The 24209-nt window shown below is 43.8% G+C and overlaps 2 protein-coding genes across 4 annotated transcripts in view; both read right to left on the bottom strand.

The window, feature by feature from the left end:
* sdc3 (syndecan 3) overlaps positions 1-7304 on the bottom strand; it is a 20830-nt gene extending 13526 nt beyond the window's left edge. Inside the window, exon 1 of the mRNA XM_077008947.1 lies at positions 6892-7304. Within this exon, the coding sequence (XP_076865062.1) occupies positions 6892-6945 (54 nt within the window). The 5' untranslated portion in view covers positions 6946-7304. The remainder of the gene's footprint in view (positions 1-6891) is intronic.
* Positions 7305-8611: 1307 nt separating this feature from the next.
* pum1 (pumilio RNA-binding family member 1) lies at positions 8612-23578 on the bottom strand. Of its 3 annotated transcripts, none has more exons than XM_077008944.1 (22): positions 23423-23578; positions 16505-16815; positions 16319-16387; positions 16125-16230; positions 15738-15925; positions 15315-15484; positions 14988-15231; positions 14535-14628; positions 14062-14163; positions 13838-13980; positions 13545-13683; positions 13306-13434; positions 12875-13165; positions 12482-12718; positions 12020-12284; positions 11675-11804; positions 11325-11459; positions 11045-11182; positions 10744-10869; positions 10506-10627; positions 10213-10405; positions 8612-10082 (listed from the first exon to the last, which is right to left on the bottom strand). In XM_077008944.1, exons 2-22 carry the CDS (start codon positions 16802-16804, stop codon positions 9951-9953), a joined length of 3453 nt encoding a protein of 1150 aa, XP_076865059.1. In that variant the 5' UTR covers positions 16805-16815; positions 23423-23578; the 3' UTR covers positions 8612-9950. The 3 variants fall into 3 exon arrangements, with proteins under 3 accessions (XP_076865059.1, XP_076865061.1, XP_076865060.1); XM_077008946.1 differs by having other exon boundaries at positions 16125-16227; XM_077008945.1 differs by lacking the exon at positions 23423-23578 and adding an exon at positions 23179-23326.
* Positions 23579-24209: the final 631 nt, after the last annotated feature.

Here is a 24209-nt window from a genome sequence, read left to right as displayed (position 1 = left end):
AGTCCAGATCCTGAACCCCTAAAGTCCAGATCCTGACCCCCTAAAGTCCAGATCCTGACCCCCTGAAGTCCAGATCCTGACCCTTTGAAGATGGTGAAGCTGAAGAAGAGTTGTTCTTCCAGACGTGTATGTGTCTGTATGTGGCATGTCTCTCTTCATCTTGCATTTAGGCACTGGGCAGAGAACGAGACTCGACAGAAGCACATCTGCTCATTCATATTCCATTTCTCATGACTCTCTGAGCACAGCGTAAATGCTGCTGCCTTTATTTGGACATCTTTGTATTTGCTTTTAATATTAATTTCATTTTAACAAACACGTACCCAACACCATGCTCACTATTGCCAAAATAGTGCCATATACAAAACACACAAAACTCTGCTTGCTCGTTTTGAACAATATAAAACTGCAACTGCAGAATGTTGCAGTCTCTCATAAAATAACTTGAACGCGACATTTGGCGCTCTCCAAGCATAAAACAACCATAACGGTGACAACCATGACATTTAATTTTTACTCCCAGTATTCATATAACCTACATGTCTTACTCAACCCAGTGCTGTCGAACCAAAGTGCTGTCTCATCTTCTTCTCTGGTAACACTTTAAATATTTTGTTCCTGTTTTATTTGGCCAAATATTATCTGATTGGATAAATCTCGACATTCTAATGACAGACTAGCATCAAAGCAGCAAAGGTACAATTTCCAAATTGTTATAGAACAGCAAAAAGAAAATACTATCGTCACCCGTCAAAGTATGCCGCATGACTGGGGTTCAGACCTTGAGTCCCAGCTGTGCCACACACTGTCCATGGTGTCCTGCTCTCAAGGATATCCACAGCGTTCTCCTCGCAAGTGAAGAATGGAACAGTGCCCACCACATCTGTTGTTTATACAGATGTGCAACTTATATTAAGATTAGTAAGGAAGTGCTCAACTAAATTAGTTGGGGGGAAAAGTGCAGACAAAAAAAATTATTAAAAGCCATAACTTAAAAACCTGCACCTATAACTGTTCCACTACGTTCATTCTGAAGACGAGTGATCATATAAAAATGTATAATGTATAAAATTGCCATATCATTTAACCTGGAAATAGGGGATACGATGTTGTGTGCAATGTAAAGAGAGAGCTATGCTGAACACCAGATGTAAGATTGCTTTGAGCTCGAGAGAGTGAAAGATGCACTCAGAGGAGAATGGGCCACATCTGACTCCTGATCACCAGTCAAGAAGTCCAGGTCCACATTTTGTACATGGTTGTCAATGGTGTCCTGCTCGTGACCTGTCAGTGTGCAACGTGACAAACTGAAGCGTCTGTCCTGCGTCTCTCCACGTTCAGCACTTCTAGCGATGCAATGCGACAGTTCCTCTTGTAAGTGTGAAACGTTCCCTGTGATGATACCCATGTTGCATTTTCTTGCATTCCTCATTGGCGGCAGTTACAAACGGTTCCCCGTTCCTCCATTTCAGAAAGCCGGAGCAGGACATGGCACGGTGCCGTCTGCAGGACTGCATGTCTGGACACGAGATTGCTCCGGTACTGGTGACATTCCAGCCAGAATAACCAAATGAGATCCTTAAACTTCTCCTAGTTTGGAAGGGTTCACATGTTTATAGGCATAAATTACACCTTTCCCTGCAATTCAAACATCTCCATTTAATATAGCAATGCAATTTATTATATAACTTAATACTAATGAGTAAGAAAGATTAATTGAGCCCCTTTCTACTTATGCAACTATGTAGCTATGTACGACTATGTACTATTTATTCACAGCAAACACCTTTTGTACATAGAACAATACAAGCCCATAACACTGTCAAGTACTCAAAGACTGGGAATACATTTGTGGTCCCTCCACACCAAGAGTGCTGGGCTGGACCTCAAGGTTTTACTTTGTAATGCAGAATGTCACTTCAGATGTAAAGAGATACCAAACAATCAGGACTTTTATTTGGTAGATTATTTAGCTGTCACTCGTCACCTTGGACACCAAATTGTAGTTTAGAGATTTGCATGTTCACCGTTCACCCGAACCACAGTTCACAATCAGGTTTATGCTGTTCTTTTGTGTATGAAAATACCACAACACCAGCAGTGGCAGGGTGTATACGTAACACCTGAAGCTACATGTCTAAGGTTTTTTAAGAGGTTAGAAAAAGTGCACACAAAACACATTTACAGACTAGCTTATTTGACTTGCATGCTTATCCAAAACTGGCAGGCAGTCTTGGGTAGGGCTACCGCTGAGTTGTAAAGATGCCATATCAATTTGCACATCAGTGCTCACAAATCTCTCAAATCTCTTCCGTTCTCTCTCTCTGGGAGTTTCACAAAAACATTACAAAAATCACAAAAATTGTGATGCAATAAAAATGCAACTAATGTTATAATAAATGTTTACAATGTGCGTGTGTGTATGTGTGAGACAGAGAGACAGAAACGGAATGAAAATGAGAGTGCAGACGTGGGTTTTGTGGTGTGAAATCCTGCAACCTGACAATGCAGACAGACGGCAATAACAAAATAACCACCCAGAGTTTTGGAAGCATGTGTAATCTGTTTTCACATTTATATTTTGAAAGTACCCTGTCTCATCTCTTGTCCCTTGACTGAGTATAGATGAAATCTCAAAATAAGTTGTGAGGAGGAACATTCACACCCAGACAGCCATACTGTGGGCCCCTGAGATATGAGACAAGCTTAGCAGATACATTGTGATTTCTTTCATAATCTGGTGTGCAGATGTGATGGTGTAGGTGGTCAACAATACTAATATTTGGGTAATACTGAACACATCACATTTCCTGGGCAACAGAATATCTTATCATCACCCACCTGACTGCCTGTTGAAACAGGACTATGGTAGCATGGATAAATGTATTTCTCAGACTGGCATTAAATACACAATGTGACTGAGTTGAGCGTGCATTTGTATATGGCTGTGTATTCTACACTATGGTGTCCTTTTTGTTCTTGCTGTCACGGGGACTGAGTGCTAAATTATTTAGGTCCTCTCTCTAGGACATCTCCTTAAACCTCCAGAAAAGTGGAGAGCACAAAAATTCACTCACTCATTGACACTCATACATGCAGGCACGCATAGATAAATTCGTTTTGATTCTCTCACTCCTGTTCAGTCACACACAAGTGACAGAAATCTTATCATCTTGTGCTTTTTAGCTTTATTAAAAAGTATACCATCCTACACAGCATGATGATGTGTTGTCTTGTTTTCTTAATGCTCACCATGCCCCACCCTACCACTGGAAAATCAACATTCCAGAGCTCCACAGGGTCCACTGCCATGCCCCTAACATCTCGTTAACCCAATTATCCAAGTGGGTCCTCTATCTCCACGGAAACTCGTCACTGACCCCACCCACTCTCAGCTAGAAGCCTTGAAAATATCTGCAGAACAAACAAAGAGCAAGAGGAGAAGAGAGTACACACATACTCATATACACACACTCTCTCTCTCTCTCTCTCCCTCACACACACACACACACGCGCGCGCACACACACACACAGTCTCCCTCTTTGCAAGGAGTGTCTTACTGGCTACAGTAGCTGTATTCATATTTATAGAGCAGCTCGATGAAACATTTTTAAATTCATTGTGGTTTTGGAGCCCCTCCCACAAATGCTCTCTAATTTAAAGTCTTATTATAGCCCAGCAAACACACAAATGCAGAGAGATTTGGGGCACACAAGTGCCCACCATTTTGGAAGAGAAAAACCACCATCACGTTGCAGTTTTTCAGGGACACACACACAAACTACCATTTACAGACACCATACACCACATACATCTATATCATGTAAACTGACACAGAAATTAAACACACAGACACACACACACACACACACACACACACACACACACACACACTATCGTTTACATCACCCTGTCCTCCAACCCTCCCGGCCTCGTCTATCTCTCCCAGGTACAGGCTGAGAGGTTTCCCCTCCCCCACTAGACTGGAACAGCATCTTAATTAGCAAGTGAGAGAGGGAAAGAGGAATGGAAAGGCAGACAGAGAGAGAGAGAGACAGAAAGAGGAAGAGAAAGACAGAGAGTAAGACAGATCGGGAAGGAGAGGGAGGAGAGAAAGATGAGAGGAAAAAAGAGGGAGCGACTGTGATAAAGCTGTGACTGCACTGTGCTCTGTGGTTGTCATGGCGACTGTAGTGAGCAGGTACAGAGCAGTCTCCTGGGAAAGAGCCAGCAGCCCTACACTCCTCCATCCAATCCCTTTCTCCATCTCTCTCATTCCGCATCCCCCTTTCTTCTTTTTCCTTTCTATGTAAATACAGCTTCTGGTGTATTAAGGACATGGAGCACTGACTACACTGCACAAGCTAATTCAAAACAAGCCAATTCCCTGATGCCTTCAAACATTTTCCTGTCATAGCGATGGCAGATTCACAATTACATGTTTAACCAACAAGCACTTCATGAAGAGCTTAACATGGACATTAATGCATGTGGAGATAAGGGCCGGTAGAGTGATGAAACAGCCGTATTGGTGCCATGACCCGGATTTCACCTGTTAGCACCCAACGTGTTTGGCTCTGCCTCAGGGGAGGTGTGGGCTGGATGGGTGGAGACCAGTGGGAGGAGAGTGTGGAGCAGCTCATGTAGTTCCATGTGAAAACTGAGATGTTCTGAGATGTGAGGTGTCGGACGCTCTTCCCCCACTTAACTGTGCTCTTCAGTGGGAATCGTGTTTTTTTTCCTTTTAAGATTAAACTGCAACCACTTAAATGTATAATGATACATTTACGTGGTTGCAGTTTAATCTTACACATACATACTGATAAGCAAACAGTATTCCATTTATGAGAGTAAATAAAAGCAGATAATAACTAACATCTCTAAGTAGGTCTTATAGCTGTTTTACCTGTAAAAAAAAAAAAAAAACCTTTGACATCCATGTTGTAAATCAGAGTACAATTAAATGTATTTACAGCCTATTATGAGAAGGTTTATATGCTTGCTTTGTCACAAGTAAAAAATGTCATTACTAAAATGAATTCTGCATACATGGCTCATTTGGGGTATACTTTTATGCATCCCACTGTATTCAGACTCTTCCTTACCACCACCCACCTGTATGAGATACACACTTAGCCTATGTGACATAGTTTTCACCCGGTGTACACAACTACTATTTTGCTGTAGTTGTGTATGTGCATGTATGTAAGCACTGCACCAGACGATCTGAGAAATTTCCTGTGTCCATCTGCTTCAAACATTCCTCTCAACCGTTTTCACTTACTCCTCCTCCTCTTCCTCTATGGTTGTCTTTGTCGTTTGCAGCACAAAACACTGATTCAGTACTGACCAACATGATCCTCAGCACACACACACACACACACACACACACACACACACACCCTAGAGCGGAAGGGAAGTGTGTCCTTTTAGCTACACTGCCAGATCTAAATTAAACTTTGGCAAACAGGTCTGTATAGGATATGACTTCTCTAAACAGAGTCACATTTGACTTCCGATCAGGAATACCTCAACATTTGACTGCTATAATAATATAAAAAATAAATATAACAACTATAAATCAAATGACTTTTGATTGACACCAAAATGGCAAGACTGTGTGTATGAAGTGACCAGTGAGGTGACTTGAGTGAGTTTGACTTCCGATCAGGAATACCTCAACATTTGACTGCTATAATAATATAAAAAATAAATATAACAACTATAAATCAAATGACTTTTGATTGACACCAAAATGGCAAGACTGTGTGTATGAAGTGACCAGTGAGGTGAGAGAGATTCATAGATAGAGAATGAGACATGTATTCCCATAGGTGTAGTTTTTGGTGAGGATGTGGGGGACATGCCCTCTGTATTAGTTCCTGCTCACACTAATCATATAATGACGTTGGGTGATGTGACTAGTGTCCCCCCAACCCCCAGAGTTGAAATGAAACCTAGACCACGGTGTATCCCATTTTTTTTAATGGCCATGTTTATAAGAAATATATAAATAATCTTTTCTTTTTACATTTGTTATGAAGTAGCAGTAACCCGCTTAAAGAAATGGCAGTGTTTATTCTCAATTAAAGATCATTTCTCTAATACGCATCGATATTTTCTGACTAAAATGCCGCGGGAAGTTGTTTCCGACGCTCCGCACAGCTCGGGGTCGTAGTTGCCCCCCTCAACGCCTGCCATTCCCCATGACGTCACCCCTCTCGCGCTACCTCCGCTGCGTTCTCTCTACCCCACCCCGCGCTGCCCGGCCTGCATCACCGCATGGTATGCGTGGACCGAGTCCACGGACGTGCCAAAGCACTAAAACGAAGGACAAAAGCGCGTAATTAGATGGGACGCGTTAATTATAGCCTACCCAAACACGCGCGATCGTGCGCACGCACACACACACACACACAGAGGAAGAGACGCATCAACACAGACTACTCTGGGAGGGGGCGCAGGCCAACTCCGTGTCCCTGACCTACAATCCCAACCTACCAACCTACTAATCAAAGGCCTTCAATACAGTCAATGGAACAAAATAAGTCGAGGGAACCCCGCATCGTCACGGAGGGGGCTTTCAGTTAGGATGAGCTCTAGCTTATCAGATGCCTATGACAGGCAGAGACACATATAGGCAATAAACCCCAGGCCGCCCGAGACACGACGTCTCCGATCAACAGACGAATATGGGTCGGTTCCCCAGATTTACTACAGAGCACTAAAGATTAGTCACGCACGGCTACAGACGATTAAGTAATACGCTGACATGCACACATACGAACACACTGGTTCTGTCATAAGTGGCCGTGCACGAATGCGACGTCCCGGTCGCATTTATCCGGAGATAACAATAGAGCTCGAGAGCGTGGCGAGTATCCGCTTACCGACACGGAGTGCGCGTGCAGCAGCGCGAGGGCTATCCAGCACGGGAGCTTCATGGTGCTCCGGACGGTCGGAACGGCAACGCGGTGCTCGCGCGCTCGCCCCCGCTTTGCCTCCAGGAAAAAAAGGGTAAAAACAAAACCTTTTACTCAGTTTTCAGTATCCAAGTTCAGTCCGGGGAAACGTCGGTACATCCGTATGGCTGAGAGCTTGGAGGATTTAATCCCGCTTAACCAAGCGAGGAGCAAAGGAGCACTGCGTTACCGGTCCGTTACCGTCCACGGACTTTTTGTGCTCTGGTCCTGTTAGATTCACAGTTAGCGAGCTCAACTCTTTAGTTTTCTCTCTCTCTCTCTCTCTCTCTCTCTCTCCCAGCCTGTCTCTCTCTACCCACACCCCTGCCTAAACGCGTGCGGGGAGACGGGGTTTGTGTGGATGTTGCTCCTACGGGTGAGGACGCCCCCTGCAGGCCACGTGAACACCAGCATGGAGCACCAGCGTCCCACTCAGCACGCTGCTGTACGAGTGTGTGTGCTGGCATGTCGCAACGACGAACAGCGATTCAAAACGTTTATGCGAGTGGGGAATCATGATCTGAATAAAAAACGGCCATCGAAACACCAGAGCATGGAAAAGGTCAAATATTAATACAGTTTGTGTGCGTAAGGATCACACTAACGAGCAAACGATTAAGTATAAATAAACATAGGCTTAAGGTTCACGGTACAGTCTCTAAACAACATTCGTAACGCAACATTCTAGGGCCCCATGGCACCAGGAAGGCGTGGAGGCCTTCTAATAATCTGTATTAATTTTCAATTTTCTTTTATATTTGCTATCGCCTCCTGGGGGTGAGAATGTGCTGGAAGTTCACCCGCAGTGTCACCCCTGCGGTCCCCTCCTGTAACTCAGTGGTTATAATCATACAGGCACTTTTAGGTTATCAGGGGTCTGTTCAACCAGTCATCAATGTAATTTAATGTCGACTGAATAAGTGTTCGTTGATGTAATTTAATACAGTGGAATTACTTCTGGAATTAGTCCTAGCCTACTTTATCTAATGTTCCTTACATCCAGGTTAATTTTGGTTTTATGTATTATTTATATAGGTGCATATTGGTAATTGCACATTAATAATATTTTCCTTTTATAACTATGGATCCCTAAGGAATAAGCCAACATTACTTTCTAGAATCATTTGTGTTCAAGAGTCAAATAAAATATCTTATTGTAAAGTACCAGACTAGTGTCTGGTAACTGCTGTGCCTTTATTGTCTTCTTGCATGCAGGGTACACAAATTCTGTCAGGAGTGAGTTGTAACCTGTGCAAACCCAAGCCTACACCAACCCTGCTGAGCCAGCAACAAGGAGATTCAAAACAGGATTTTCATTTGATCGACTTGACCACAAAGGATTCATTACTACATTATGAAACACCTTCTGCTAGTCTGCAGTCCCATCAGGAATCGTCAAGAGGATGTGAGTTGTGTTGCAGATTGCAAGTGTTTATTTTTTAATCACCACCAAACTTTAAAACAGGCTCACCTAAGTTAATGTGACTTAGTTGTTCTTAATTACTAGAGATACTAGTTGATGACATGGGGTCACTTTATATTCAGAATAACAAAACTACAGGCAAACTTTCCTACACAACTGTATGAGAAATACATAGATGTGAATATGATACCGGCAGAACAAAATTATAAGGAGGAGTCAGGGACATTTTTAAATTTTGAACTTTTTATCCATGTTTTGTTTCAAAATAAAGATCACACATTGTTTAGAGACAATCTACAACTGGAGTTACAAAAAATAGTTGCCCAGGCAGAAAGCACACACAGCATCTGTTAACTATACACATTATGGTTACAAGTGTGCTCGCATAAAGAGATCATAGGAAATATACACAAGGCTGTTTAAATATACACCGCAGTGTGTTCCAAATCAAAAACCAATGGCCAGTATGTTACAATCACTTACAAGTAGACAAAAGAATGGCAAATCTGTACACACCTTGAAACCAGGGCAGTCTACGCATCACACACACACACGCTCGCTACTATCCGCCCTGGAGCAAGGGAGGGACTATAAAAGACTTTTATTAAAAAAAAGAAAAAAAAAGAAAAAGAAAATATATATATATATAGGGGACAAGCAGATCACGGGAGGGAGGGAAGGGATGGTGAATGACTAAAAGCAGAGAGCCCATGTCTGTGTTCTTTGTACATCTATGCCATTTTAATCCAAAGGGCTTCAAAATCAACAAAAAAGTCTGATATTACAATTTACAATATACAACAACTCATAACTGAAACAACAACCAAAGAGGTGAGAATTTACACTGAAATGCACAAGATTCTATTTTTTCCTCCATTTTGTTTTTTTCTTCTTCTCATACCAAAAAGGGCCGTAGAAGCGAGTCCACATTTACATTAGCGAAGGTTTACAAATGTACAATTATACAATCAGAAGTATGTATTCACTACTGGGGTAGATTATAGGTACAGATTGGACATCAAAAACCAGAAAAACTACAAAGTTTTATATATATATTTATATATATGCAAAGTTCTACACCAAATATGCACTAAATATTTATAGAAGCAAGACCAAAAACGTCTCCCATGCTAAATGTCTGCGTCATGTTAGCAATAGAGTGTATTAGCGTGTAATGTGTGTGTGTGCGCGCGCGTGTGTGTGTGTGTGTCTTTTATGAAAGTGTGTTAGAAACATGTGTATTAGCAATAAAGTGTTTATATGCGGAAGCCTCCATGATTCAAACTGGGATCAAATGTTCTTTCATCTCATACGTACATGAACAGGAGGACCAAGGTTTTAAGTCCTAGTGGGAAAGGGACTAGGTGAAAAGATGCTAAAAAGAGAGAACTAGAACAAGCTCACAAGGACTCGGGGAGAAGTGGATTCAGCAATAGTAGGGTAGAGTTTACAGTGATCTTACACCAACATCTCCAAGATGGGTGCGGATTCGCACGCGCAGAAACGCACGTGCAGGGTCACGTGCGGGCGCGCACACGCACATCGTGGGACAGACGGGAAGGAGTTACATGATGCCGTTGGGCGCAGCACAGAGCGGGCCCAGGTCTACTCCGTTCTTCATGTAGTACTTCTCCAGCTTGGCAAGGATGTGCTTCCCGTACGTGTACTTCCGCAGAGTCGCAATGTGAGGGCGAATCTACACACAGAACACGGTCGTCAAACACGCAGCAGCAGTAACACGCGCCACCTCTGCAGGTCAGCGGGTCGCCTTCATTGAACGTCTAAGGAATCAAAGAGGTCACGTGTGTGCAGGTTAAAACACGCACCTTGTGCATTACGATCTTGCGCTGTGTTGGCTCAGCCACGTCAATCATTTTCTGCACCACGTAGTTGGCGTACTGGTCCTTCATCATGGTGTATAAGGCACTGTGCGGCCCGTCAGCCATACTGCACACCTCGTCAATCAGCATGGCCCGCTCCGAACGCAGCGAGTGCGTCACACACTTCTCCACCACGTTACTGCAGAGGTCACACGCACACACACACACTTTAAGTGCAGTCCTAATGACGTGATGCTATTCTGCATTCTGCTGTGTGTTCCAGCATATTAAAAGTTTACCTGGCAAATTTGTGCTGGCTGAGTCCCAGAACATTTCCTCTGATCTCGGAGACGATCTTGCTCTTGTCCTCTGCACGGCCGTGCTCCAGCACATGCTGAATGACGTAATTTCCATACTGATCCTACACACAGACACGCGCACACAGCGTTACAGAAATGAGCGGGGGGCGGGAGTAGACTGTGGAGAAAGGACATTCGGGGACGTTTAGTGTAAAGACAAAAGAACGCAGGTTCTTACTTGCACCAGCTGCTCTGTGTGTTGGTGTAGCTCCTCTAGAATTGGCAGGGTCTGCTCTGGGAGACAGTGCTCCAAAATACGCTGGATCACTCGACAGCCATAGGGGTGTGTGGACAGAGCAAACACCTGTGCAACACAGGACAGGACACACATGCACAGAAACACACACATTTGCTTTCATGTATAAGGGCCACTTCAAACACATCAAAGGAGACCCCTTAGACACAAACACACTTGTATGGGGTTTATGTAAAAGCTGACATTCAACTATGGTCAGAGGCCAGTTGCCATGGTGACCCACCTGTCCTTTGAAGGCGTCGATGATGAACTGAAGAGCGTGGGGCTGCACACACTCGATGCACTTCTGCACGACGTGATTCCCGTTCTGATCCTTTACGCACTTCAGCACGTGACCATCCAGCTCCCGCACCATGTCACTCTGCACATGCACACAGGTACGTCACTCCTGCTTACGTCTCTGCCAACCTGGCATTGCATCTTAAAAACACATTTCCTCAAGAAAGGGGGTGGGTTCGCTGTGAGCTGACTCATGAGTGTGATGAGGGAGTGTGTGTACTCACGATGACCTGCTGGTCAGAGGGGATGAACTCCAGTGCTTTCTGGATCACCCTGCAGCCATACATCTGCAGAGCCAGAGAAAGCACGTGGCCCCGGATCCTTTCAGCCAGTGCCAGCTTCTGTTCCAGACTGCCAAACTACACACACACGCACACCTTTTCATTCTTTTCTTTGGTTGTTTTCTTACTTTTTTTCCCCCATACAAAAGACAGCAACATCCTCAGTGAAATCCCCATGATTGATATATAGTCAATTAATTTTATATCTGGAATATGTCTGCCATTTCCAGCCTGTACAGTTCTTCGTTGATCATAGTGATTTTGAAATGATAACAGGAGTTTACAGTGCCTACCTCAAAGAACTTTTGGATGACATAATTCCCAAACACATCAACCATAAGTTGGTAGGCAGCCTGCAGAATCTCACTGAAGACCAGCTGACGTTCAGCAGAGCTTGCGCGCTCCAATTTAAGCTGGATAAACCTTAAAAATACCACAGGCAAATGTTTCACATGTTAGTACAAAGCGAGACTGACAATTCATTTTACAGCAATCCACAATTCTCTAAGAACCTGCAACTATTGACAACAGTGCTTAAACAACGCTTTCCTTCACCAAAAGTCAGGAAGGACATCAAATACTCAGCACAAAGCGTCAAAGCTTTCAAGGGGTGTGTTTGCGTGCGCACAACTACGCACCTGGAGCCATGCTGGTCCTGAGAGAACTCCATGACGTGGCCTGCTATCTCACGCAGCTGCAGGTTGGGATAGCGGTTGTTGCGGAAGTCCTCGAGCAGGCGGCTGCGCCCAGACGGCATCACGTCGGACATGCCGTAGCGCAGGCGTGATGGGAAGAGCTGGCTGCTGGGACTGAAAAGGGAGGAGCCTGTAGTGGCGCTGCGGTACTTCGCCTCGGCTCCAGGAGCCGCGGAGATGAAACGCCCGCTGCCATTGGTCAGTCCACCTGTAAGGAAAAGTCACAAAGACATTTTGGAAAGCGGCACTTGTGTACCTATATGAAATTATTAATTTTAATTTTAACCAAAGCCAGAATCAGATTCAATTGCCAGAACCTGAACAGTATTCCTTCAACGGAATTCCCATGAATCATTTGGCCCTCCCACACACAGACATACACAAGGCAGACGGACACACACATACCAAGGTTGAGATTGCTGGAGGATCCATGGGTTGAAAGGGAAGGTGGAGGAGTCAGAGAGTGGGAAGGACCTTGGTTGGGAAGCGGCATGCCAACAGGGCCGGGGGAGGAGCTAAAGCCAAGGCCGTTGTAGAACCCCCCATGGCCAATAGGAGTCAAGCTGCTGGGAGTGCGCTTATACAGGTCAGAACTGCCCGTCAAGGAATCCCGACGAGAGCCACTGGAGCTAGAGTTAGCCACTACACACACACACACACACAAACACACACACACGAGAGGAGTTAATTTATTTACACACACTTTACCAGACTGTAAAAAATGTGCATAACTGGAGTAAGACGTAAAAACAGTAAGGTACAGTTATAGTTTAGATCTACAGGTTAGGTGGTACACACCTGCTGTTCCAAAACCTCCAAGTGTTGCTCCAAGTGTAGCCCCAAGGGACGAGGACGGATTAGCATTGAATCCCAGAGAGGAGCTTCCTGGTTGGCCAGAGCCTTGAGAGAACAGGGAGGAGCTCTGAGAAGAAGAACTTGGAGACCCACTCCCATAAAAGGAGCTTCCACCAAGGGCCCCTCCCCCCTGCTGACCCGGAGCTTGCTGGGAACTCAATGCACGAAATGCTCCACTGGCCCCGCCCCCGAGACCTGCATTAGCCCCACTGGCAGAGGCAGCGGCTGCCGCCACTGTAAAAATGGAGAGAGAGAGAGAGAGAGTAAGTGAGAAAGAGAAAATGTTGTATTACTCATGTGAACTGTGTATTTCCAATGGAAGTGTAATGAGGCTGATGGATGGCTGAGGGACTACAAAAGGGTGAAGTGCCTACCGGCTGCAGTCGGGCTGATGATGACGGAGGCGGGAGCCATAAGGCGGACGGGGCCACTGCGAGCTCCTGTGTTCACCACCAGAGCTCCGGTCTGGTCATAGTATGCAGCAGGAGCAAGCACAGGGTACCCTGCAACACGTGTTAACAAGATTAAGCAGTCACGTCCACTGACTTGTGTATATTTTAAAAAGTGGTCTACTCGGATAATGTTGTTGTTGTGGGGGAGGGGGAAGCCTCACCAGGAACGCCTGCTGCCAGACCTTGGCCGAACGCCAAGGCAGAGCTCACAGCCGCCGCAGCTACAAGCTGGTCCGTCTGCTGGCCCTGCTGACCTTGGCTGGGGGTCAGAGGTCGCTGGTTACCTCCAGCTCGCATGACCTGAATAACAGTTTGGCAAATAAAGACACGGGGCACGTTAAGAAGAGGAGAGGGATTAGTAAAAAAGTGTCTCGGTTTAAGAGAAACTCGACAAAAAAAAGTTTTGTTTTGAGAAAGATACAGCAAACTGGATAAAGCTTGAATTTCACTAGACCTGTTGTTGGTTCTGCTGAGATTGAGCTGACTGTTGCTGATTGGCTGAGCTGGAGGGGGCGGGCGCCTGCTGCTGGAATAGGTTGGCTGGGTACACACCCCATGGAGTTACTCCATAGTACTGAGGGGGCATCACCGCTGGACCTGAAACACACACGCACAGGAATTAGCACCAGTGCTAATCTGCCATGATGACTGGGCTGTGTTTTCATGGTGTCTGTGTACCAAGAGTAGCGGCAGCTGCAAGGCCGGCAGCGTAAGGGTCAGTACCAGGCGGGGCTGCGCTGATGATGTAAGGGTTTGGCATGAACGCAGCAGGAGCCAAACCTGAAACACACACACGCGCACACGCACACACACACACACACACACACAAAGCCACACCCTCAGACATGTAAGCAGCATACCATTTCTTTTACACACACACAGTCTATGCTGCAACACAGGGCAAAACTATCTGCCCTCATCAGATAGCACAAACACACAGAAGTCTACGATTGGATAGTGTCACAGTCCACAGAGAGACATTAACGCAGTCCCTCCAAACCAGACGGCAGTGCCAGTTTAATCCCTTGGTCCCCAAAAACCACAGAAAACCGCAGCATTGTGGGGACTCAAACCAGCAAACTGCCAAAACATTACTGCATTTCACCCCCTCCTCCCCGGAGATGTCAGGGGGTTGCCAGGTGTTCACTCACCGATGTGAGGCTGCTGGGCTGCGGCCAGGGCGTACTGTTGCTGCTGGGCTGCTGTGAGCTGCTGCACGGCCAGAGCGCTGGGTCTCTGGAACAGCTGGGACATTTCACATCAGCATGAGTTCAAACGTCTAGCGACGCTCGCACGCAGCTTTTAAAGTGTCCTGCTGCGTCTCTCCAAGCACCAACCCCCACCCGGTCGCCTAGAACTCTAGAGCAGCTGATCAAAATGGTTGTGCGATCAAATAAGCGCAACTACTATCCTGAGGGCCGACGTATGTAAAGAGGGGCTGCGGTTATCGGTTGACATTCGTGTCTTTCTTTCAACAACTACCAATGCAGTATTTAAGGGTAAATTTCTGTGTAGACCATTAATCATGCCACAAAACTAAGTGACAATGCATGTATTAAATGGTCATGCAATATGCTACTGAACACTAGCAAGGAGCCCATTACCTGCTGAGGGGAGTTGTAGTCAAAGAGTCCAACAGTAGCTGCTGTGGAATCAAGGGGCAGTTGGCTACCAGCATAATCAAACTGCAAAGTCTCCATGGACACGGATTCCATGGGGTCAAGGGTCACGTTCGGGGGCTCAACATTGGGGAACTCCTCAGGTGGTTTTGGTGCAGCCCCTCCAGCCATTTCCGGTCCACCCAGCTCAACCTCGGGTCCAGCAGCGGGGCAGTTCCCGGGGGTACGACTGAAACGCAGGGAAGATGGAGGCTCCACTTCAAACCCATGTTTCTAGATTCATCACACCATGAAGCACCGTGTGAGCAGTACCTGAAGTCCTTGACATCCACATCTAGCCCATTCTGACTGGGCAGTCCATTAGGGTTGTCCATGGGATCAGGCTCAGATTCCTTCAGCTCTTTCCTCTCAGGGTCAAATGTGGTTTTGGGTTTCGGCTCCACTCTCTTCTCAGAGTCATCGGGCTCAGCATCTCGTGGGCCCTGAGAAATGAGCAGATGTGGAAAAATAAGCACGACAAGCAAAAATGCACACACACAACACTACCCAAATCCTTACACACACACACACACACACACACACACACACACACACACACACACACACACACACACACACACACACACACACACACACACACACACACACACACACACACACACACACACACACACATATATATATATATATATATATATATATATATAAAATGAAAACACACAAAAGCATACGTACAAATGCTCCTTTACGCAGACAGGAGTCGAGTTTCTCAGCAGGTGAGGAGCTCAGGACATATTCCACCATGGACACGCCGAGTCCACCACTCTCCGAGCGTGGAGAAAGGACAGAGCCTGCCTCTCCAACGCCATGGAAACCCTGACCTGGACGGCGCTGCACCATGATTGGCTGGGATACCGAATGATCTAGAAGCAGAGCAGCTAGAAATAGTGAACATTCAATTCTTGCACCATTTTTCCTTCCTTTTATACTAACCAGTGTTTACTTTTTTTACTTCAGTGAACAGCACTGGTCAACATCTGTTTTAAATGTCTTTATAAATACATTTCTCCCCTTAAAGATGACTCATGCATGCGATATCTCCCCCCCACACACTCATAATACCAGAGGTTCCCCAAGCACTGTCTCGCCACTGGTCTAGAAAGATCCCTTTCGGCCCATCTTTCCCCGAGTCATCTGATTCCCAGAACTTCTTTCCTGTAAGGAGCTGCTGTAGGAGCATCACAAAAAGACCCTTCATTAAGAGAGGAACGGGATGATGGGTGTGAGGTGTTTATGATGATTGTGTCCACTCTAACCTCGCCCATGGCTCTCCCCTCTAGAGCCAGCGCTTGGAAGTCATGGTTGAGTTCATCCATCGACCGGACCTGCGGGGAACACAGATCAGCCATTTAATTCGACTGTTACACATCAGCAAACATTTACAAATATATTAAATCCAGAATGGTTAGATTTGGTTTGCGTGTTGGACCAGTGACCCTAACCTGGTTGTCGGCATGGATGTTATCTCCAGTTGGCCAGCGGTGTTTGCCATTATTGTATCCAGGTTGCTCACCGTGCTGCCGTTGAAAAAAGTAATCTACCATTGCATCGTCTTGAGAACGCCCCGCCCCCTGTGCGGGGGGTGGGGCTTGAGGAGCAGGGCCAGGTTGAGGGGCGTGGCCCGCGGCACTCAGCACCACAGGCATGCTGGGTAATGGTCTATCAGGGGGAGGCAGTCTGAGGTGGGGGCTGAACGAATCCTGCCACACAGCTTTCCTCTTCAAAACACACGCTACGCTCATTCCACCAGTGCCTGCAAGGCAGTGACATGCAATAAGGAAAACAGTCACTTTAAACAGTCACTAGGCAATAGCACCAACATGCCTTACATTACAAACACAAGGCTTTTAGAAACCTAGAGTACTACCACTTCAAATAAAGTTTTTCCAAATGTTTAAAATGTTATTGGTTATTTCGTTAAGAAAAATAAGACTCAGCTAATTAAATTGTCAACACTAAATACTTCAAATAAATAATAAAATCTGAATATTGAGATTACATCTAAACAAGTTAGTAATATGTAGCACAGATTACACTCATGCCAACAAAACATGCTACTCAATACAAATCAAAAACATGAAGCAACTTAATCACAAAAAGTCTTCACAATAATGAAATAAAAACCAAAAAGGTCAGACTTTGTAATACTGATGTGAACGAAACCATTTTGCTTAGGCAGATAGCTTGTGACCGTCTCTTTTGCACAACATTAACAATAAACATTCTGAGATGTGTACATGACCTAAGAAAATGTCAGCTTTTATTGTTCTACCATTCTGCACTCTAGCAGCAGCAGTAATTCAGGAAGGAGCCGTTATGTGCCTGCAGTGATTAAGAGCACTGACAGAGTCTGACATTTCATTGTCTGATACTTCACTTCCCTGTACACGTGTACATCAGTATTTAAATTTACTCTCCCCGAAACTGTACAGGATTTTTTCCCCTAGCTGTGTTAACGTGTTTGTCCACAAGAGGGCACTTTTCTAGCTGTACAAGATGGCAACAATGAACTGACAACGCTGCAGTCAGCCACCTTTGTCTCAACAATAGAATGCGTCTTCACAGAAAGAATAAGATCATATTCAGTTTGATTATAATCAGTATTCAGAAAGCAGGGTGCAAAAAGCACTATAGTGCTTGTATAGTGCTAACAAACAAACATTCATCCAGACACACAAATGCTTCATTGCTTATGCTAACTACACTACATTTAGGGAGTGCACAGGAACTCCACAAAGCAAAGCCTGGTCTTAATGTCCAGTCTCTTGTTATCCAACAGCTAATCTGTGGGCTGTTATGATTTTCCTTGACTGGGTGGGAAAATCTTGTTCTCAGGAAATCAAGCCTAACAACAGATGTGCCCCGCCACCACATTCACACGTTGACAGCTCTGCCATCAAAACAAATACACAAGACTAAAAGGTCAAGCACCCATGTGATATAAAGCCTAACTGGGAATTTCTGGTTTAGTGAATCCAGTTAACTCAAAATAAACCTATGTGGTATTTCATAAAAAAAGAACTTTTTAGTTCATCTCAAAGCATGGAACGTCCAACAGGACTGACTTAAACTTCTTCCTCTTAGAGATTTTGGTAAATTAGGCCACGCCCATTCTGTGGAGTTGGGAAGCTCTGCACGATCCAATGATCTGCACTGCACTGTCTTCTTTTTACTGCCTTCAAAGTAAAATCGTAAATATATGACAAATACTTATTGTGTGGTGGGTTACATGACAAAAAGGATGATTAAAAATCCTGGTGTAGGTTTCATCACAAAAGTAACCAAGCAAAAAATTGTAAAGCCTTAAAAGTTAAAAACACTTACACAGCTCATTAGTCATGGCGACTATCATATTCTGACAGGATCTACGAGTGTGTCCCCAGCAGACTTTGTGCCAGGTAGGTCAAAAAGTTAATTCTCTATCCGATCATGTCTTGCTGCAAAAATAAACAAATAAAAAAATTTCTAGTTTCTGAGATACATAGCTAAATAGTTAAGATAAATGGCTTATCCTGACCCTTTAATGAAGCCATCTGGAAAGAACATGTGAAGAATACCACTGAGATCAGGGCTTGACTAACATTTAGGTACCTGCTACTGTGGATAACATTGATACACTAGTGATGACATGCAGCACAAGAGTAGGGAAATAAACAATAATTGTAATCACACTGTTAGCCAACTTGGCTAGATTGATTAGTTTAACCTACCCGGTGATTCTGTAAGGAAATGATACAATTCAAAAAAAGTGATAGCAGGCTACTCTGTGGGGTCATTTTTACACACTGATTTTGGGCTAGAAAAGGGCTTGTCATTGATCATTTATATATCGATGCAATGTGAAATGGAAGAACATTGAAAGTCTATTGGCTGTTGTCACTTTGGTTAAGGTATTTTAAGACACAGTGTCCTGCAGTTCCCCATTTACCCCTTTTAAACTTTGCAAAGTCCTCCCCCCCCCACACACACACACACACACACAAGTGATGTGGTTTTCCCTCTGATAACAAGATAGATCTCCGATGTCAATACTCTGATGGGAAAACCTGCCTGAACAAACTACATTTATGGTGTGTTTCTCAGACATTCACAACAAGCTGGAAAGCTCAAAAGTACTGCTGAGTCTACTTATAATCATTCCAGGCAATCCTTGTTTAACATAATACATTCAGCTCACTGGCAGTTGTGGTAACCAACAAAAAGTTATAACTGAAAATCACCAATTCCTAGATAAGCCTAAAATAAAAAAAAAACATTTATAACTGAAGGTGAAATATTAGAAACATTTTAAAGAAGAGAGACAGGTTCTAAAACACGAGTAAATCCTTGAGATTAGAGTCTGCAAACTCTGCAATCTTTAACGTTCCACATGACATCTTTTGAACTGTGAGCATACAACAGCACACAGTAACCAGCTCTGTGATGCAACATTAACATCTGCCAAATCACCACAGCAGACTGCTCTAGTTAGGAGACAAAAGCAAATGAACCAATAAAAGGCGACATACACACCCAAACATACTCTGACCTGTTTTAGCCTTTTGAAACAGAAACCTGATGACCTTGTCAAACAGCATTTCTACTGGTAACTACCAACAGCGCAAGAAAAAAATCTAATAAAATAAGCACTGCTTAATATCTCAAATATCCTTAAAAGTACAATTCAACAGCCTAAAGAACAAGTTCAATTTAAAAGTGCAATAGAAACGATGCCACCAATTTAGGAATAAAAAGAGCAGCTTAAGCCCACAGCTCCCTGGGTCAGAAACAGAGACTCAGGTGTGTGCTTCTCATGTGGCCAGAGGCAGCTGAGCTTTCTGATGGATTCTTTACTGCAGGTAATGAAAAAGGTGGCACACGGTTGAGCGGACCTACCCGTTTACAATCCACATTATTCACACGTGTCAGTTTACACTGTGTTAATTTTCTGCCCTCCAACACAATATTGAAGACTTCTACCTTTCACTGCCTTTTTTGTCACTGACAGTTAAGGAAGAGGCTGAAACTGCCCCATGTGATAATTTTATATATTTAATCGGGGCATAACCTGTTGGGTGACAGTTGTGCAAGGGTACTTTGAAAAAAAATAATAGGGGGTTGTTATAGTTTTTTTTTTTACCTCAATTTTCATGTTTCTCTTCCTCCCCATATTCCTCAGAGGAACAGACCCGCGACTATCACACTGCCCTTTACACCAAAAGAACCAGCTTACAGTTTAACAATTTCAACTGGATTTCCTTACCAGTGCTGACTTATGTTTTACAATAACAGCCTGCCAAGCATACGCCATGTCTGAAGATCAGGTTTTACCATAACCAAAGGCAGCAGAAAAAATGGACAAAAGCAGCTTTACTGCACACACAGATCTGAAACATCTGAGATGCATGCACACAGTGCGCAAAGAGACAAAAAAGTGATTTGTTTAAAAGGGTAATTGCAGCATTTTGCAACATTTGTATTGCAAAAGCTAACATTATGATAATGATTAACAAAGCATATATTGTGCAGCAACTATAACCCATTTGTAAACAAGTAATCCTGCTAAGTAATCCTGATACTCGGTCTTGGTCAAGTTAGATCTGTTCACATATCTTGAAAGAACAGACAATTTAATATTCTTCACAATATTTTTTATATTAAAAAGACATTTTGCTGTAATACTGCTTCTTAATTTAAGGGACAGCCTAATTTTAAAGAGACTATGTGGGTGGTCAAAAAAGGTTAGGTGGGAGCTCTTCCTGACAAGTGACAGCAGTCATCACATCCAACCACATACCACTATATTTATTCCCACACTACAATATTCCAGTACCCAGATGTCTTTGTGTAACCAAGGTATGCAGCATTGAAACTAACCAACTTCCAGGGGTATTCTGATTCCAAAACAAGACATTTTTGTTTATAGATACAATAGACACAAAATATTTTAAGTAGATATGAAAGTCTGATAAAAAAAAGCATCAGAGGAAAAAACCCACCAAGAAGCCCATAAGAGCTGTGAACTCAATGGGTGAGGAGGACTGTGTAGAGTCTCTATCCTTCCTGATCCATAGCCAGTGACACTAGCTAATTGCAGGCACTTATTAGGTCACTTGTACAGAATTTGGCAGTTTATGTTCCTTTCCAAGCATGTGGCTAACCCTCACCCTCCTTCACTAGCAACTACGTGGAATAGAGATGATCTAGGCAGGAACAGGCAAAAACTATAAAAAATTTTTTTTTGGGGGGGGGGGGGGGGGGGGGGGACGGGACAGGACAGATAAATAATAATAAGATCATACTTCAAACATGCCAAGAGCTTGCCACTGGCTTCTGAGGTCTGCAAAACTTCCCACCAAGTTCTACAGTTCGCTGAATTCCAGTTTAACATGAAGGTTTGTTTAATCATAAATTTTAAATGCAATTTTCAGGGCATTTTTTCAGCACTGCTGCTCTTACTACTTTAACATTACCAAAAGTGCAAGAAAAAATTAGATGATTTGATCAAGGGGTGGAGGGTGGTCACTTAAGTAAAGGAGACATTTAATTGCTTAGGCAACTTGATAGACATCAACTCCATAAAAGCGTGACATTTTGATTTATTTTTCACATTGAGACTATAATATTTCTCTTTTGTCACTTATTGGTCTCCGAGACTCACTGATATGAGTCAGGACTTTTGATCAGTGAAGATGCAAACTGGTTGATATGAATTGTGAAGTATTTTGTCAACTTATGCTATAAATAGTATAATATACTATAATACACATCAATGTTTTCTGTTATAGAAGAGAATGGTTTAGATTCTACAAACAACTTAATTTGAATCATTATACTTCATTAAAGACTAAATATTCTGGCTCAGAGAAAGTGGATTTACACAAATGCATCAGTGATGTTAAAACAGCCAATAGAGAAACAGTTTTAACCAACAATGTAATTTTGATGCAATAACATCAATATTTTGAATGAGCATCATAACCTATGACCCAAATCACTTGTTGACTAAACAAAAACAAACATTTCTAAAGATTATCACATGGTTTTTGTCAATTAAGCAGTGGGAGAAAATTGAGTTGAGTTGCCAGAAAACTTCAAGCACGCAACAACCGAGTTTCATAACATATCACTCCCCATTCTAACCTACCCCCACCTTTGGTGATGTTAAACATATTCCACAGCCTCACAAGGCGACAGTGGGGTATAAAGGTCAAGTCTGGTGAGTCAAAGAGTACTGAAGAACACAAATTCACATGTTTATGATACCGTTCACACCATGTAAACCACGACGTCAGGATAACAATGACCTAAACGCCAAAACGCTCCTATTCGATCCAACGGTTGACCTGGCGCACCACGCTGTTAATCAGAGTAACGATTATTATTATTTTTAACATAATCTTAGTATCTGTTAAATAAATCCCCTACCAATGCTCGAACACCCACTGATCATTTCTGAAACATTAGAGCTGAGGTCTGGAGTAAAAATCACCATCAAATCACCTCGCACATCCACCTTCACGTCACGACCGAACCTTCGACTAATCGCCCACTTCGACTAATCGACTAACAATAACACTCCGTGCGGGTGTTTACAGCCCCTCGGTGGGGCACAGCTGCCCAGAGACACCCGGAAAACAACGCACGGCGAGCTCGGTTGTTTCAAACACGCCTCCCGGAAGTGGATACTGAAACCATAACGGGGTTAATCATTTCCCAAGCACGCGTTGAAAGTTTCAAAGCAAAAGATGCGTTTTTATCAAGGTTTATTCTCACCGTTTTGTTCGACAGATTTGTGCCTTTGTCAAAGCGCAAGTAAAAAAAACCTGTCAACTAGCCGCCGATACGAAACCACAGCACATAACTTAAGTAATAAAAATGAGCATTATTCAATAAGCTGTGCATAAAATTAAATGTTTGTGTGAAACTAAAGCCGATGGGCAAATCGTAAAATCACATATTGTTAAGATGAGGGGCGGAACTGTCTAGCAAGGGTTCGAAACGTTACGGGTAAACACGTCTAATACACGGCCTGCCCCCTACAAATATGATACTTACAAAGAAAACGAACGCAACGGCAGCACACGGACGAGTGTAAAGTACAGAATGAAGAGTTAAAAATCCATTTAAACGATACCTGAGCAACCGCGGGCCGGCTATGTGCTATCCTACAGGTCCTCCTGCCGCTAACAAAAGGCCCGAGTCGTCTGGACAGGAAGAGCAGTACAACAGTAGGAAGACCCGGAGGGAGGAGGGGAGACACTGCCTCCAAATATTGCTGTTAAAATCAATCTTTTTCGGCTACGTTCACGCAAATAAATATGCGGTCGAATCCGTCGGATCTAGAGGACCGCCTAACTTCAGGGCAATGTGTTACTCACAGGTGGAGGATGCGGATGGTGACGGATTTCAGCCCCGGTTCGCTGCGGCTCCCTGGCTTTCACAGCGACAACATGGCGGATCGTTCCAAGCAGGCGCTCGCAAGGCATCATGGGTAGAATGAAAGCGAACGTGCGGCTATTGCGCCAACAGGGCAGTGTCGCTCAGTCCTTTGTTATGTGTACAGTATCTCCCACAGAGACACACGGTATGAAATGTTTCATAATACTGGACATGTACCCTAATGTGTGCATTGTTTAAGCGATGCATAATTTTATGCGCCCTCCAATGCAGGAGAGCGCCTTAAGAGATTTAAAAACATTTCATCACGATAAACGTAGTCCCCCCCCACCCAGTACATCTGCTTTGCCTACCGTCTTTTGTTCGGACTGTTCCCTCGTATACCAGTTTTCTCTTAAGGTAAACCACCGAAAACCACTAATTTGAATGGAATTAATTTACGATATGCATTAAAAGCCACCAAAGGTTTTGATTGCCCTGTTACTGATTTGAATTTAAACAGGACGTTAATAACTTAAAATGTCTATTAATTCTTGCAACAATTTGAGGTTTGTGAATTATTATGACACGTGTAGGAGTCCCTGTGTCGTTACCTCAGATTTATAACAGGATTCACAGGGTCATCAAATGTAATAGACGAAGACTAAATGGAGTAGGATGCATTTACATTTGGCCTATATTTGGCAGACGCTCTTGTCCAGAGCGACTCGTTGAAGTGCTTTGACTCAGTGAAAGTTATGGTAATACATTAGGCCAAAATCTAAGGAC

This window comes from Brachyhypopomus gauderio, chromosome 6 (genome assembly GCF_052324685.1).
Source record: "Brachyhypopomus gauderio isolate BG-103 chromosome 6, BGAUD_0.2, whole genome shotgun sequence".
NCBI classification, from domain to species: domain Eukaryota; kingdom Metazoa; phylum Chordata; class Actinopteri; order Gymnotiformes; family Hypopomidae; genus Brachyhypopomus; species Brachyhypopomus gauderio.
This window is presented reverse-complemented; position numbering and strand designations above follow the sequence as displayed.